The 16,563-nt window shown below is 29.5% G+C and overlaps 2 protein-coding genes across 2 annotated transcripts; both read right to left on the reverse strand.

Annotated features, from left to right (window-relative positions):
• Positions 1-1,191: 1,191 nt before the first annotated feature.
• On the reverse strand, positions 1,192-4,485 carry LOC126719969 (NAC domain-containing protein 86-like). Its single transcript, XM_050422460.1, has 3 exons — positions 4,009-4,485; positions 2,391-3,002; positions 1,192-1,338 (listed from the first exon to the last, which is right to left on the reverse strand). Exons 1-3 carry the CDS (start codon positions 4,483-4,485, stop codon positions 1,192-1,194), a joined length of 1,236 nt encoding a protein of 411 aa, XP_050278417.1.
• Positions 4,486-10,588: 6,103 nt separating this feature from the next.
• Positions 10,589-12,019, reverse strand: LOC126719970 (NAC domain-containing protein 41-like). Its single transcript, XM_050422461.1, has 2 exons — positions 11,498-12,019; positions 10,589-10,861 (listed from the first exon to the last, which is right to left on the reverse strand). The coding sequence occupies exons 1-2, from the start codon at positions 12,017-12,019 to the stop codon at positions 10,589-10,591; spliced, it is 795 nt and encodes a 264-aa protein (XP_050278418.1).
• Positions 12,020-16,563: the final 4,544 nt, after the last annotated feature.

Here is a 16,563-nt window from a genome sequence, read left to right on the forward strand (position 1 = left end):
TGAAGTTTAATTTGTTAATTCTTGAAACTAAAGAGTTTAATACTTTTTTAAAATTCAAATTTTAATTTGTTGTTCTTGATAGAATAAAATGCAAGTTCAATATTTTTTTAAAATGTACCCACTCTTTACGTTTTTTTCAGAATTCATTTTAGTCCTCTAACTTTGCTTTTGTTTATTCAGTTCTCTAATTTTTAGTTTTATTCAATTAAGGCATTTCCGTCAACTTTTGTTAATTTTTTTTTTTAAAACAAATCTTGAAAATATTTTTCTACCATTACTTGAATTTTTTAATTAAAAATTTTGGAAGAAAAATTTTTAGAAATGGAAAATTAACTACAACATATAACAAAAATTGATGGAAAAACCTTAATTGAATAAATTTGAAAGTTAGAGGACTGAAATGAACGAAAGTAAAGTTAAAGAACTGAAATGAATGAAAGTAAAGTTAAAGAACTGAAATAAATTTTGGTAAACATAGAAATTGTGTTTTGCATTTTACCCTTCTTGATACTACATAGTTTAAGTTGTTACACTTCTTAGATTATTAGTTTTAAAATAATAATTTTCTTTTCTTTTCTTAAGAGCACGGTTTGCAGGTTAAATCTTTAAATTGTTCCATAATTTTTTTTTTTTAGAGAGAATTTTAACCTATAGTGTCTGCTTCTGATGATTGACTTTTATTATCAGATCAAAACACTCGATTAGTTTTTAGTTTAGGCAGAATTATATATATATATATATATTATAAAAAGGATTTTAAAATTTTGGAGGGCCATGGTCCCCACACCCTAGTGTAGTTCCAACCCGCAAGAAAAGTTTAGATAGCTTAAAATAATTTTATATAGTTATTTTAAATTTTTAAAATTAAAATAATTTTTAATTGTTATTATTAATTTCTTTTTAGCGATCATTTGGTTCAATTTTTTTGGCTTTAATTTTGGTTTTTTGATTTTTTTATTAATGGATTTTGAAATTTTATCTTGGATTTAAAAATTGAAGAAACAATGTCAAATGGCCACCACAAAAGCAATCGGTGGAATCATTTTGTGACCCTTTCTCTTTTCTATAGAGAATTACTTTTGTGTTATTGTTGTGAATCCATCTAATAGTAATGATATGATGAAAAATAAAAATAAAAAGTAAAACAAACAATCACATATAAAACACAAAGATTTACATAGTTTGGTCAACTTATTGGGGATCAAATAATATTTCTCCTGAATCTAATTTCCAGTAATCTAACATCAAATCTGTAGCTGGACTTGACACCTTTGTATGTGGAGTTATCGCTTCTTTCTTAAGGTGTTTTCTCAGCCGACAAACTACCAAATCTTTTATCTGCAACATAAGAATATAACAATGTCAAGGATGTTACCTTATTCCAAAGCCTAGATAAGAGTCACAATCAAGAAAATAATATAATAATAATAAAAAGAGGATCTATGTCAAGAAGAAAAGAAAATAATATGTCAAGATGGAAAAAAAATACATATAACCCTATAATCAGGAGGGATAACAAATTAAATTCTAAACTTTTATACAAAAGAAAAAAAAAAATCCTTATAGATTGCAAAGATTATAAATTAAAAGATTTCATATAATAATAAATTAAACCATCGATTTCATATACAAACTTCATATTTTAATTTGTTACTTTTGATATTATAAGGTTTAATTTTTGAAACAATAGGATCAAAATAAATACAATTTAGTAATAAAATAAAAATAAAAGAACAAAAAAAATTCAAAAACCGAGACTATGTTTGATAACTACTTTTGTTTATTGTTTTCAAAAAACTTGTTTTTAAGAAATAAACAAAAAGCAATTTTACTATGTTTGGTTAGTTCAAAACAGCACAAAACTGAGTGAGCATTTCTTGAGCCTATTAACTAGGCAATGAACCAAAATTTTTTTTTTAATCAGTAACAATTTATTAATAGAAGGCAAATACATGTGTGTATATCATCTTATGCCAGCATAATTGGTACAAGCATGCACATTCTGCCAAAGTAAAAAAGCAAGGCCACTAAACACATGGGCATTGTATCTTTCAACACATAACAAAAAGCTGAACGTGAAATATAACCAGCGAGCATGAGTTTCTCGTGGAGTGGTGGTGCACATATAGGTTGGTGGTTGGTTCAACAATGGCCGTGCGATCGATAGGGAGTGGAGGAGGGAGAGTGTGTTGGGTTTGGCTGCGCGTTTAAGAATTGTTGGTGTGCTTTGGTTTTACTTATTTACTTTTTGTTTCACTCTGGCCTCATTTAGCTGTTTTTAATTTCCTTTGAAAATTGAGATTTGGAATACAGTTTTTGTTTTCTATGTAATTTGAGTTACCAAACATGTGTTTTAAAAACAGAAAATTGAAAAAAAAAAAAATGTTTACCTTAGCTTGCGACAGAAGAGAGTTGTCCAAGGAAAGCTCATGCAAGATCCAACGATTGTTGTCTTTAGACTCATCATTCTTATAATGGAAAGTCTTTTTGAATCCAATTCTTGTCCTCGTCATTGTTTCCAAAACATCCTTAGCGTATTTTCCCGAAGCATCGCCCTTCCAGCAACCATTGCCGATGGTTCGCTTGATACGAGAGTCCGTAGAGGAGACCCTCTTCAACCTTGTGAAGAACAACAGCTCAAGCTCTTCCTGGTTTTCTTCCAGATTTGGCCCTCCAAATGCTTCCCAGATTTTCCAAGGTTCAGTGTTGGGTGCGTAGAGATCATGTTCTGGAATACGATCGTCCTCACGGGTTTGTGTTCCTATTACCTTTGGGTAAAGGTAGTGAAGCACCAAATCTTCGTCTGTGGGACAAAACCTATAACCCACAGGGATCATCGTGGGTGCCATTGTTATTTCTCTTGAATTTGATTGCAAAAGTTCTAGCAAAAACTCTAACATCAAATTTGCATTTTGACTGGTCTGACTTGATACGTGTGTGCTTGGGATTATCTCTTCTTTTTTAGGTTGTTTTCGCAGTCGACAAACTACCATGTCTCCTATCTGCAACATAATTAAGAATGTAACAATGTCAAGAATGTAACCTTAATTCAAACCCTAGATAATAGCCACAATCAAGACAATAATATAGGAAAAAAAAAGAAAAAAAAGATATATGTCAAGTAGGAAAGAAAAGAGTATGTCGATCAAGAAGGTAAGGAAAAATACATATAAACCCTATAATCATGAGGATAACAAATTAAGTTCTAAAATTTCATAAAAGAAAAAATTTCGATTGCAAAGATTATAAATTAAAAATTTTCAAATAATGATAAATTAAACCATCAGATTCATACGCAAACTTCATATTTTAATTTGTTACTTTTGATATTATATGGTTTAATTACTGAAACAATAGGATCTAAAAAAAAAAAAAAAACTGAGGCTATATTAGTTTGGTTACTACTATTGCCTTTTGTTTTCGAAAATTTGCTTTAAGGATAAAAACAAGAAAGCGATTTTATTGAAGTTTCAAAGTTAAAAATACGTTTGAACTGATTTGAGCATTTCATGAGCCTATTAACTAAGAGATTAACCTAACTTTTTTTTTTCTTTCTATTTAGTATTAGTATCACTAAGAAAAGACCTCACTTTAAATTGTTGCTTTAGTTTATTCCCTAAAATTATAAGTTTTCAAGTTTTCAATTTCTTCAGTATTAATAACACTATGAAAAAACCTCACTTTAAATTATCATCCTAGAATTATAAATTTTTAAGTTTTCAAGTTCTCCTATTATAAGTTTTCAAGTTTTCAATCTCTTCAATATTAATAACACTATGAAAAAACCTCACTTTAAATTATCGTACTAGAATTATAAATTTTCAAGTTTTCAACTTCTACTATTATAAGTTTTCAAGTTTGCAATATCTTCAATATTAGTAACACTACCAAAAAAAACCTCACTTTAAATTGTCATCCTAGAATTATAAATTTTCAAATTTTCAAATTTTCAAATTCTCAAAAAAGGAGAAAAAAAAAAAAGAAAGAAAGAAAGGAGAGAATGTTTACCTTAGCATGTCGTAGAAAAGACTCGTCCAAGGAAAGCTCATGCAAGATCCAACGATTGCTGTCTTTAGACTGATCATTCTTATAATGGAAAGTCTTTTTAAATCCTATTCTTTTCATCGTTTTACTCTTTGTTTCCAAAACATTCTTAGCAGACTTTCCCGAAGCATCGCCTTTCCAACAGCCTCCGCCGATGGTTCGCTTGATGCGAGAGCCGGTGGAGGAGACCCTCTTCAACCTTGTGAAGAACAAGAGCTCGAGCTCTTCCTGTTTTTCTTCCAGATTTTTCCCTCCAAATTGATTCCAAATTTTCGAAGGTTCAGTGTTGGGTGCGTAAAGATCGTGTTCTGGAATATCGTGTTTTGGAATAAGATCATCCCCTTGGGTTTGTGTTCCTGTTACTTTTGGGTAAAGGTAAGACCTCACTAACTCTTCGTCTGTGGGACGAAATCTAAAACCCACAGGGAACATCGCGGCCATTGTTGTTATCGTTCTTGGTTTCTGATGCAAAACTCTGCTCTAGTGTGTAGAACTGTAGGTATAGAAAGCGTGCGTATAGTACGTACGTATATATATTCTCAAAGTCGGTTACCAAAAGTAAATCGGTAAAGTCTTTTTTTTAAGAAAGCAAATAAATAAAGTCGGTTAAGGTTAATTAGGTGAGGGTTTGTACTTAATTAAACTCAATCAAACACTACTTAATAACTGTTTGACTTGCTATGAAAGTGTTTTAAATCTAACATTATTCTTAATTTTAAGATCGAACTCCCACCTTAGCAAGGAGTAACACACGTACAGGCGGTACAGCCGGCCCTTTATGTCCCAAAAAATATATAAAAGGTATGATTTAACAATTTAAAAGGTTTCTAACCATTTAGAAAGATAATTTATTTTTTAAAATAAAAAAATATAGGTGAATTCATTCTTTCTTCCACCTTTTAGAAGTCTTCCAAAATATTGAACTAATAGAAATTCCATCCAATTTAAACCTTAAACTGCTTCATGACTAAAAAAAAAAAAAAAAAAAAAAAATTATCAAGTGTGTCTAATAACTATTTTTTTAACAAATTCAAATAAATGTTAATAAGAACTCAATTAACACTTTTACATCTCATAAAACAAGATTGAACGATTTTTGGACCAAAATATATATAATATAGAAAGTTAAGTAAATAATATTTAAATATTAATAATACATTAATTAAAATTTATTGTCTTAGGTCCAAAATATATGGGAAAGGTTTTGCTGCATACTTATATGTGGCAATTGCTGCATACAGGATTAATTATATGGCAATAAAAAGAAAGTGACAAGTTTCTAATGGTCCACCTGATCATGTGTATTGCACGTGATCTTTGGACACATGTTTTTTTCTTTTTGTTACCACCTAACCTATTATGCAGCAATTGCTACATACAAGCATGCAGCAATTGCTACATACAAGCATGCAGCAAAACTTTTCCCAAAATTTTTTGCTACCAACTAACTTATTATGCAGCAATTGCTACATACAAGTATGTAGCAAAACTTTTCCCAAAATGTATTGATGAGTGTGAACAAACGGGAGCCACTGCTAGCATACATGTCTCCTGGTTAGCAATTTCATATTTTCAAATAATTGATGGTGTTGGTTTGCATTTAACATCAATTATTTATTTGGGTAGTGATTATCACTTACTCACTAATATTGCAGACTCACTGTACACACGACCACGTAGATTGAAATCATATTTTTTTTAAACACGATTTCAATTAAAATGGAGAAATTGTGTTTTCAATACATTATTTTAATATTTCACAATTTTAACTAAAATGAAAACAAGATTTCAAAGGAAACATGCAATAGTAATTGTATAACGTTATTTTCCCTATTTATTTTTATTTCAGCAACTGTGGCGAGGGGTAGACAATGAGGGTTGTCCAATATTGGTTGAAAAACTATTCAATACCCTAATAGCAATGCTATCTCCTCTCACATAAATAATGGGTTGTACACTAATTTAATTAGTGAGATGTACAATTTTGTGAAATGACATAACATTGCTCTCAAAATACATATAACTAGTACGTAGCCCATGCTACCGTATGTGAATGGATATATTATTAATCATAAGTTTATTCATGTTTAAAAGGTTCAGTTAAGTTTAAATTCATATTATTAATAAGAAAATTTCATTAACAAAACTTAGCAGTATATATATTTTGCACAGAAAGGTGAACCTTGGTGACAATGTTTATCCAAAAGATCCATTCACGCTTTTGAATCTTTAATCTCTATTGGTGATTGAAATTTTCGTAGCTTAAAAAATTTAAAATTAAATAATAAAAAAAAACTTCAGAGTTGTACTCATTTTGTAGTTTTACGATGGGTCATTTTGTAACATGATGGACATTTGTGTGAAGAAAAAACCTCTGAAGTTTCATGGCTGCTAAAAGAAATTCTCTTCAATCTCATTTTATAGAGAGGGGTTTGTGCGTGTTTTTATACATCCTTCATAGTTGTATTATCACGAAGCAGGTCCAATGGATTTAGATTGGTACTACCGATTCCCAAAGCATGAGTGTTTAATGTGTTATTAATTTCATTTCATTGGCTTTTGCACATGATAGCAAAATTAAAAATAATTAGATTGTACACGTGTATAGTAAAATTAGACTCTAATTTCAGATTCTAATTGAACAATTGGAATGATAATATATGATAGTAACAACAATAGGAAAATTCAAATAAAATTTCGAATTAAATTGTAACAATCTGAATAAAAAATTCCAGTAGAAAGACAGGGTGGAGTGATCCACTCCAAGAAGGCAACCAAACTTGCGTAAATATAGAATAATAAATCTCTCTCCGGAAAATTTAAATTGTTCATAACCTTTACCTTCACTGAACATTTTAAAAACATAGTGACTCACATCTACCATCGAGACATCTACAGCCGGGTCTTCTCCAATTCGCGTGAGATTCCATTGATCACTAAGTTCCTTTGCAGCCTACAAAAAGTATTATCCATCGGTCCACAGCAGTGCTTTCTTCATTGTTATAGGTGCCAAATCTGAACAAAAAGCCAAATATAAGGATAGTGAATTTTAGGTATAATGTGCATCTAATCACATATTAGCAATTTATAACAAATGTAAAGATGCAAACTTTGTAAGTGAATAGTAAACAAAACTCAGTGTCAGAACCAAGAAGAAAGCACTTTAATCCGAAACTCAGTGCAAATGTAAAGATGTAAACTTTGTAAGCAATTTATAACAAAGATGCAAACTCTGCCTTTGCTATCTTTTTGGAAATTATGCAATGTATCCAAACCAAGTTCTTATCACCGATATTAATCTTTTTTTTTTTTTTTTTTTTTTCACGTTTGACTACAAAATCAAGAAAAAACTTAATTAGCACAGTAACTCACTTGACCCGATACATAGAAGTGGTTTTAATGAGAATGAGCCCACATACATTTAGCCACATGATGCAAAATTCAACTTCAATTTCAGATTCTAGACACATGGCACAAAATTAGAGTTCTAATTTGGAATTTAATTTCACACTCTCTCTGCTTTACCTATTATTTTATATATAGATTACTTGTAATGATGGTTGTAGCTAGGGGCACGTTTCTTGCTGTGATGTCTCGATTTGGAACGATTTGTGTTCCAAGTCATAAAGGTAATTAGGTTATGGTTTTCACTTTGAGATTATTCAAATTTTCTGCTTGGAAAATGTATACAACTGTTTGTGAATAGTCATGCTATAATCTTCTAAATTATTTGTCCTTATGAGTATAGGAGTATGTGATTAAGATAATAATTTTGCTTTAGTAGGGCTTCTTAATTAGTTGAGAGATTTTTTTGGAAAGTCTAACTGTGTTCTAAATTTTCGAATGTGCTTCAATTCAATCCTTCCTTTCCTGATAGTATGAACTCTGAATTTCTAATGGTTGAAATCTAAATGTGCCATATATTATAACTTAACTGTAATACGAGTTTTCTCAAAAAAAAAAAAAAAAAAAAAAAAAAAAAAAAAACTGTAATACGAGTCATGGTCACTCTTTTTTGTTTATGAAAGTACACAATTTCTTTAAGTCTTTCAGGAATAGAGGAATATATAAAGGACAGTATCATATGTAGGCAATAACATGATGTTCTTGTTATCGAGTCATACATACACTAGTCTATAAGAGTAAGAAAAATGTGAGTTTAACACTCTAGAAAAAAAAAAAAATTTATGTTTATTAGATGCATATATATATTTTTAATTTCTTGAGAAAACTAAATTTCTTTAGAGCATGTTCTACACTAATTTAAATTGGATGGTTCAAGTTTTCAAGCCTTTGGTGGAGGCTTCCATTAAAATAACAGTTCTGGGAAATGGAGAAAAGAATAAGATGAAAGCAGAAGTTTGTTTACAAATTCTAAAAGCTCATTTTGTATTTCTATTCTTTGGACTGTTTCAAAATTGTATCATTTCAGTTTTATCAGGTGTCTTTAGAAGAATGCACTGTTGTAATTGAAAAGTTTCAATTTGGCCTATCACACACAACTTTGTTCGTTCATGTTTTAGTGGTAGGTCTTAATTTAGTGGACCTACTTAATGACTCAGCAATTTAAGAGGAGAAAATCGATTAAAAAAAGAAGTAATTCCATATAATATATGATTAGAGCTGGATGAATTTGCAATGTCCCGAGAGGGTAATGTGGAAGCTATAGATTAAAGAGGTATGACATTGCAACTGCATATCAATATTTTTTTTTGGGGGATGGTTAACATTTTAATTTTGGTTTTTTGTTTTCTTTAATAGTGGATTTTGGACTCTTTGTCTTGGAAGTAAACTCTCACTAATCATCACAAATCGTAATTGTTAGAATTGTTTGAATAATTTTTGTAACCCTTTTTCTTCTCTCTTGTGCATTATTTTTATGTTATTGTTGTGAATATATCTAATTGTTTTGTATTATTATTGTAACTAGTGTATAATTTCGTACATATGCACGAGTACAATTAAAAATAATTACAATTATACGGTTCAAATTATATATTTTTTTTTATAGAAAATGTTTAAATTATACATAGTATTAGCTTACATTTTTTTTAAACCATACATTTCTAAAATATAATGGTTTTCCATTATATATATATATATATATATGATTTAGAATTTAATTGGTTTTAGACTCTTCGGTTTTTGCATCCAATAATTCACTTGTCACAAAAATTAAAAACTTAGATGAACACGTGGCGGAAAATTGGATTCAAATTGAAATCCAATTTCAAATCTAATTGTATTTGAACTCTTTTATTTTTACACACTCAATAATTCACTAGGTACAAAATTAAAAATTAAGTGGGACACATGGCGCAAAATTAGGAATCTGATTAAAATCTAATTAGATTTTCTCTAAGCTTTGAATATTAATATATACTAGTATGTAACCCATGTTTATGCATAGGAATGATGAATTGTAGTGGTGCTATTGATGTTGGTTTGAGTTATTAAACATATAGGACATAGTTAGATTAGGACATTTGGAGGTAATAAAATAACTTTTCTTTGCAATTTTCATGATATTAGTTAGGCCAAGTTTCTCATTACAATATTGCTATCACGTATATAATTTTGAAAATCATTATTGGATACTATATATACAATATCAATTCACAATTATTGTTTATGAAATTCTACTAAATACAATACAAAATAAAATAATAAATTGGTCAAATAGTATCTCCTATATCGAATGGAGATAGGACTATGGGATTGTTCAGTTTAATTACAGTTTGTTATGTTTAATATCTTCGCATACAAAATATCTGAATAGAAATAGTATAAAAAATATACTCATCAGTTCAGTAAAAAATAACAACAAAAATATAAATAATTTAATTTGTATGAAAAGCTAACAAAAACAAAATCCAATTATGATTCTAATTAAATTTTCTCTAAACTTTGGTGTGTGTGTATATATATAACCTACTTAGTAATGAACGGTACATAGTCATAGTATATTACATTTATAAGTAAGACTTATAAATTTGAATTTTTTTTAGTTATACAAAAAAAAAAAAAAAGAAATTCATAAATATAAAATCTTTCAAACTCTCTCTTCTTCTTATTTTATATATAGAGTTAGATATATGATTATGTATTTTATGGCTTATTTATATTGGACTTCTCATTTTCTACACTAAATAAACTCATTTGGCATAAGAATTAAATAATTAGATTAGATGAGACATGTGGTGTAAAATTAAACTCTAATTGAAATCCAATTTTTATACTAAATTAATTTACTTGGCACAAAAATTAAAAAATTTAGATTAGATTAGACACATGGCGTAAAGTTAGACTTTAATTGAATTCCAATTTGAAATTTAATTGAATTTTCTCTCAGTTTTGCCTATCAAAATATATATATATATATATATATATATATATGAGTTTATGCAAAAATAAAAATAGAAAATAAAATAAACCATCACGCATAGAATACAAAGATGAATGTGGTTTGATCTAAGGCCTACATCCATAGGCAATGTAGAGGAGAAATTTTTACTATCAAGATTATGAGATTACAAAGGTTGAGTTAGGTTTTATGAATCCCATTAATTGTTATTTCTCCTGAATTTGTCATCAAAAAATCTAGCCAATATTCTCCTATTTGATTTGGTATATTCAAAATCTGATTGGACATATTTGTCGTCTGATCTAAAGTATAATCCGGTACACCTATAACTTGATTTGACAAATTTGTAGTATGATCTATCATAGTTATACTCTGACTTGACGCACTCATATATGGGGCAATCTCTTCCTTTTTTGAATGCCTTCTGAGTCTACAGATCACCAAATCTCCTGTCTGCACACCAAAAAAAGAAAAGAAAAGAGAATTAAGAAAATAATATTAAAAATAGAAAGAAAAAGAGGATGTATGAGACACAAATAAAGAAATAGTCTAACAATATCAAGAACGTAATTTTAAACCAAACCCTAGATAATAATAACAATAATAATATAGGAAAAAAATAGAAAAGAAGATATATGAGACACATACAAACAAAGAAATAGAAAAATAGTATGTCAAGAATATTTTTTTTTTTAAAAAAAGTATGTTAAGAAACTAAACTTATACCAAACCCAAAGGTTTTTAAAAGCAAGAAAAAATTATTAATCAAATATACTTTAATATGTCAAGAATATAATTTTTTTTAGAAACATCACTTAAAATTGTCGCTTTAGGTCTAAAATAAGTTATACCTAAATTCTATATTTACAAGTTTTCTAAAAAGGAATGACCTACAAATTTTAATCTTATTCGGTTAAACTATTTACAAACATATGAGAAATGACCTCATTTAAAATTGAACCCACCTTACTTAAAATTGAACATGTCTCACTTTAAATTATCAACTTATTTCTAGTACTCCATATTTAGAAGTTTTCTAGAAAGAAAAGACAAAGAAAGAAAAGGAAATTAGAGATGGTTAGTAAGTACCTTAGCGTGATGTAGTAAAGACTCGTCAAGGCTAATCTCATGCAATATCCATCGATAGCGGTTGTTGTTGTTGTCGTCATCGTTGGACTTGGACTTGTCGTTCTTGACGTTGTTTTTCTCATAATGGTAAGTCTTTTTGATTCCGATTCTTTTTCTTTCGTTTTGGTAGGCACAATAAAAAATATTGCTGGAATTACCATCGCCTTTCCAACAATCTTTGCCAATGCTTCTCTTGCAACGGTTGGACTTGGAAGAGACCCTCTTCAATCTTGTGAAGAAGAACATCTCTTCTTTGTTCCTTATACAGTTATTAGCTTCTTCCATCTTCTCCCAAATCTGCCATGGTTCTTCAGTGCCGTAAAGATCGCATTCAGGGATTACTTCAGGGCATTTACAGTTGGAAATTTCCGTGGCCTTAGGATGAAGATAATGAATCACTAGCACTTCGTCTAGTGGATCAAACACGAACCCGCCTGGCCATTCAGGCGTCGACGAGGATGAAGATGATGATGCAGCTGCCATTATTGTTTGATTCTTGCTCTCTGTGTTTCTACAAATGTGCTTTGTGTGAGCGTAGGATAGGTTTAACACGGTATTTATATATATTTTTGTAACTCCTTTTCTGTACAGATACGGATTCCTTGCCAAAAAAGAAAAAAAAATGACACTTGAGTCAGCCCTTAATCTTAACTGACGTTAGTTAGTTAGAAAGTATACGATTAGTCACATATCCCACGACACATACCCTTAAACCTACAATATATTTATTCATTATTAAATCTTTTTTATTTTTATTATTAAATATATTTAAGCATTTATATTTTTGGATCTTGCATGAGCCTTCTTTGAAGGAATCTTTTGCATGGGGAATGTTTTCTCTGCAAATGCTATGGTAAACTTTTTCTTTCTTTCCTTTATTAGGGGTTACTCAGTTTTGTTTATTTGCTTTTGAAATCTTCATATTTAGTATCTTTGCAAACTACATATACAAGATCTAAATTATTTCTTTTTGAAATTTTAGAATTAAATTTTTTTTTTGAAGGAAAAGAATTTAAAAAATTTAATAGGAGGATTTAAATAATATGTTATAACCCTAAGAAGAAGTTAGATATCATTTATGGTAGATGTGGGAGGACTTTCGTCTCGGCCCCCAATTAGGTATTGTTTGCTTTGAGATGGGCAAGGATTGACCTACGTCCTACCCGCACGAATTTGCTCAATCTCACATTGGGGAGAGATGCTTCCCACCCTTACCTTATAAGCCTTTAGCCTAAGGAAGGGTGTACTGTAGTGTGACGTGTACCATAGTTTTTAACTTATTGATGTAATCTATGGTTTAAGGGTCACATCCATTCAAATTTATTTATTTAGTTTTTAAAGAAAATCCATATCTAATTCAATTTCTTAATTATAGCTACAGAAATCACTTAATTCTTCTTAATTCTTACCTTTATAAAGTAAAATTACATTTACAACAACAAAATGAGCTCGTCTTTTAGATAGAAAAAGAAGAATAAATATTCTCTCTCTCTCTCTCTCTCTCTCTCTCTCTCTCTCTCTCTCTCTCTCTCTCTCTCTCTCTCTCTCTCTCTCTCTCTCTCTCTCTCTCTCTCTCTCTCTCTCTCTATATATATATATATATATATAATTTCTTTGAGAATAAAACATATCATTTCTATCTAATAAAATTTGAGACACATTGATAAGCCAATAATGTATTGACCCCCTTGTGATTTAACAAATTAATTAATTAATTCAATTAACATGCAATACACGTGGTAGTACAAATAAATCACCAAATAACTAAATGCAGTGGAAATTAAATTGACATGCATGGTGATTTGTTTACGAATGGGGAAAACTTACATAACAAAAACTTCATCGGGTGATTTTAAAGTCACTACTTCTGAGAATTCATTATTATCACAACAAGCGGTTACAAGTAAAGGAATCTCAGTACCTTATACCAACCTACAGTTAAACCCTTAATCCAATACCCAATTGGACTTATTCTGTAGTAACAATCTCTCCTTATAATACACGGCTCCCAGTACGTGACTAACCAATTCGATGCACGGATCCTAGTATGCGGCTTACTCACCAACTTGAGAAAGATGTTAGTTGTAAAGTTCTTTAGTTCATCAACATGATGAAGATTATGAAGTTCTTTGGTTACAAAACCCTACGGTATACAAACACAACAATTTCTTGAATAGAATGATGAACTAGGGCATATGTCTCCGGTTCACAATATGTTTGTAAAAAACTTTTGCATTGAGTTGCATCAGCTGTGACAGCCCTTAAAACAATCCTTATATATATTTAGGGTTGTGAGAATAGAAAGCCCAAACATCTATTCACGGATTGGAGTGAAATCAGTTCTAAAAAACTGATTTTCATAAACCTCGATAGATACCCTATTTGTCGAATAGTTGTTGAGCATCGGGTTGAAACAGTTTTTTAAATCTTAATAGATACTAGCTGTCGAGTTTTAAAATCCAGTACTTTTTCACTGGTTTCTTGGAAAAACTTGCATGATTTTAACACTTGAACTTGAAACCTTGTTCCTTGAAGTATTAAACACATCCTAAATATCTACCCAATTATGAGTAAAATGCATTTTATCAAAGAATTAGTCAATTCTATATTGACATATGTTCCTAACATTAAATCACATATGTCTTAACACACATAAAAAGAAAGAAAAGTAAAATACAATTTTGGTTCTTAACTTTACCAAAAGTTTTTTTTTTCATCTCTAAACTTTAAAAAATTCATTTTTCATTCTCAAATAACTATTGAAAATTTCATTTTTTGTACCTAAACTTTTGAAAATATTTTACTTTTTGACTTTAAACTTTACCTTTTTTTTTTTCCGGTTCTTAAACTATTGAAAAAAAGTTATTTTTTATTCCTATTTCTCTCCCCAAATTATTAAAAAAAAAACTTTTTAAAGTTTAGGAAGAAAAACAAACTTTTAATAAGGTATAGAGACTAAAATAATATTTTACCCATGAAAGAAACATACAAAGTTACCGTAAGTCAAGAAGGTTCTAATAATATTCTACTATATAGATGGGTTTTTTTTAAAAAGGAAAGAAAAAGAAAGAAGTAAATTAGAGATGGTTAATTAGTAAATATCTTTGTTTGTTGTAGTGATGATCTTATCAAGGCTAATTAAGCTCATGCAAGATTCAGTGCCAGTGGCGGTAGTTGAACTTGATATTGTTTATGTATCGTGATTGAGTTACGGTTCTTCTTGTAACATAACATAAGTCTTTTTGGGTATACTCCAATTCTTTTGTTTTCAACCCTATCAAAAATATCACTGGAATTACTATCACCTCTTCAAACTTGTGAACGTACAACATCTTCTTTCAACAATTTAATTTATAAAGGGTTCAAAACATGTTTAATTAATTTTGAATATTTGTGACACTTTTTAAATATTATTATAAACCTAGAAATCTAGAATTATGAAGTTTTTGTAATAAAAGAGTATTACATAAATAAATTTTTTTTTAAAGAAAACTTTTGCCGATAACATGAGTGATTCGGATAATAACTTATTTGTTAGCTTCTTTTACTCAATTTATTTAGACACAATTTTTTAAAATTTCATTAAAAAAATTAAAGATATGAAGAGGATAACAATTAACATACTAACTTTATGTCAATAAATACAATTTAGCTAACGAAAAAAATTCTTATTTTATGTATGAAAGTGTGAATGACAATTATATATATGTTGCATCACATGATTCAAGTACGTACTTAGATAAGGATCATTATACAAACAAATAGTTGGTATTTTATATAACATTTATTCATAATAATTGGTATTTTAAGTAAAATTTGTTTATAATTTCTTTCTCCATTAACAAAAGAAAACATACTCTTTATCACTTTGAAATGGTGGAGGAAACCAAAGATTAATAACACCTTGCATTCACACAGCCACGGTACGAAATTTCTATCATCTTTAGATACAGAATTTAGTAACAAATGGGTGTTTTAATTTCCTAATTATGTTGTTTTTTTTTGTAATCCATATTTCCAATCCAATTTTTCTATATATAAAAATGGATCTTCCTATAACCCAACCAAAAGTATATTTTAAAAAAACATGAATTTTATCTTGGTTTTCTCACTCTTTCCCTCTATGTAATTCTCTCTCTTATGTTTTTTGCTAGAGTTTTTTTTTACTACCATAAATAGATTCAAAATTTTTGCCACTCCTCTCTTACGCAATAGATTTTGATTGGTTATCTGTTACTTTTATATAAACTCACTATTTTTTCTCTACTAATTACACTCATCCACATAGAGAATTGTAACAAAAGTTGTGCATTTTTTTTGCATTATTGTCCACTATGCTTGCTTTTGGTGCTCCAAATTCCTTGTTCGCATGATTTAAATTTTGCATGCCAACGTTTGAGTTCTTTTCAGAATGTTTTAGAAAAGCACCCGATAAATAATCCACATCAGGTGGTGTACTGGTGCCTTTTTTTTATTTTTTATTTATTTATTTTTTTATGTTTGCATGGTGGGGATTGACAGCCATAACTGGTTACCACGATCTCAATGTTTTCGACCAGTAGCTTATTCGATGCGACAACTCGCCATTGGTATGGAGGACGGATCCAATCCTTGTTCTAGAACTCCACCTGAGATGACATTTTGGGTATCAAACTCTGAAACACTATGTTAAGAAGTAGTCTAAAGCTAAAGGTGAAGGTGAATTGAAGAAGGGTAAAGCAGAATTGAAGAAAGCAAGTAAGTCTGGTTTGAAGACAAGCATTGCACATATAAAGCATCAGAAAGGCTTAAGGTGTGGCTGAAGAGGCACTGGCTTAATTTTATTTCGTGGAGCATTTTTAGGAATTTTGTTATTGAAATTAGGTAGTTTTTGTAATTGATACATCAGATCAATAAGATTTTCTTTCCTCACTCAGAACTTTCTACAATTTAATTTCTTTCTTGATCTGTGATTTCTTGCTTTAGCTTGTGTTTTTAAAACACTACCTGTCTTTGTGGATAAAGCGACACCATATTCTGTGGGAATG

Source organism: Quercus robur, chromosome 3, assembly GCF_932294415.1.
Source record: "Quercus robur chromosome 3, dhQueRobu3.1, whole genome shotgun sequence".
NCBI lineage: Eukaryota > Viridiplantae > Streptophyta > Magnoliopsida > Fagales > Fagaceae > Quercus > Quercus robur.

Coding starts and splice junctions, on each gene's coding strand:
- LOC126719969 (XM_050422460.1), bottom strand. CDS start 4,485: ATGGCCGCGATGTTCCCTGTGGGTTTTAGATTTCGTCCCACAGACGAA. Junction 3,003..4,008: donor CTTTTCTACGACATGCTAAG/GTAAACATTCTC, acceptor ATTATGTTGCAG/ATAGGAGACATGGTAGTTTG. Junction 1,339..2,390: donor CTCTTCTGTCGCAAGCTAAG/GTAAACATTTTT, acceptor CTTATGTTGCAG/ATAAAAGATTTGGTAGTTTG.
- LOC126719970 (XM_050422461.1), bottom strand. CDS start 12,019: ATGGCAGCTGCATCATCATCTTCATCCTCGTCGACGCCTGAATGGCCA. Junction 10,862..11,497: donor CTTTACTACATCACGCTAAG/GTACTTACTAAC, acceptor TTTGGTGTGCAG/ACAGGAGATTTGGTGATCTG.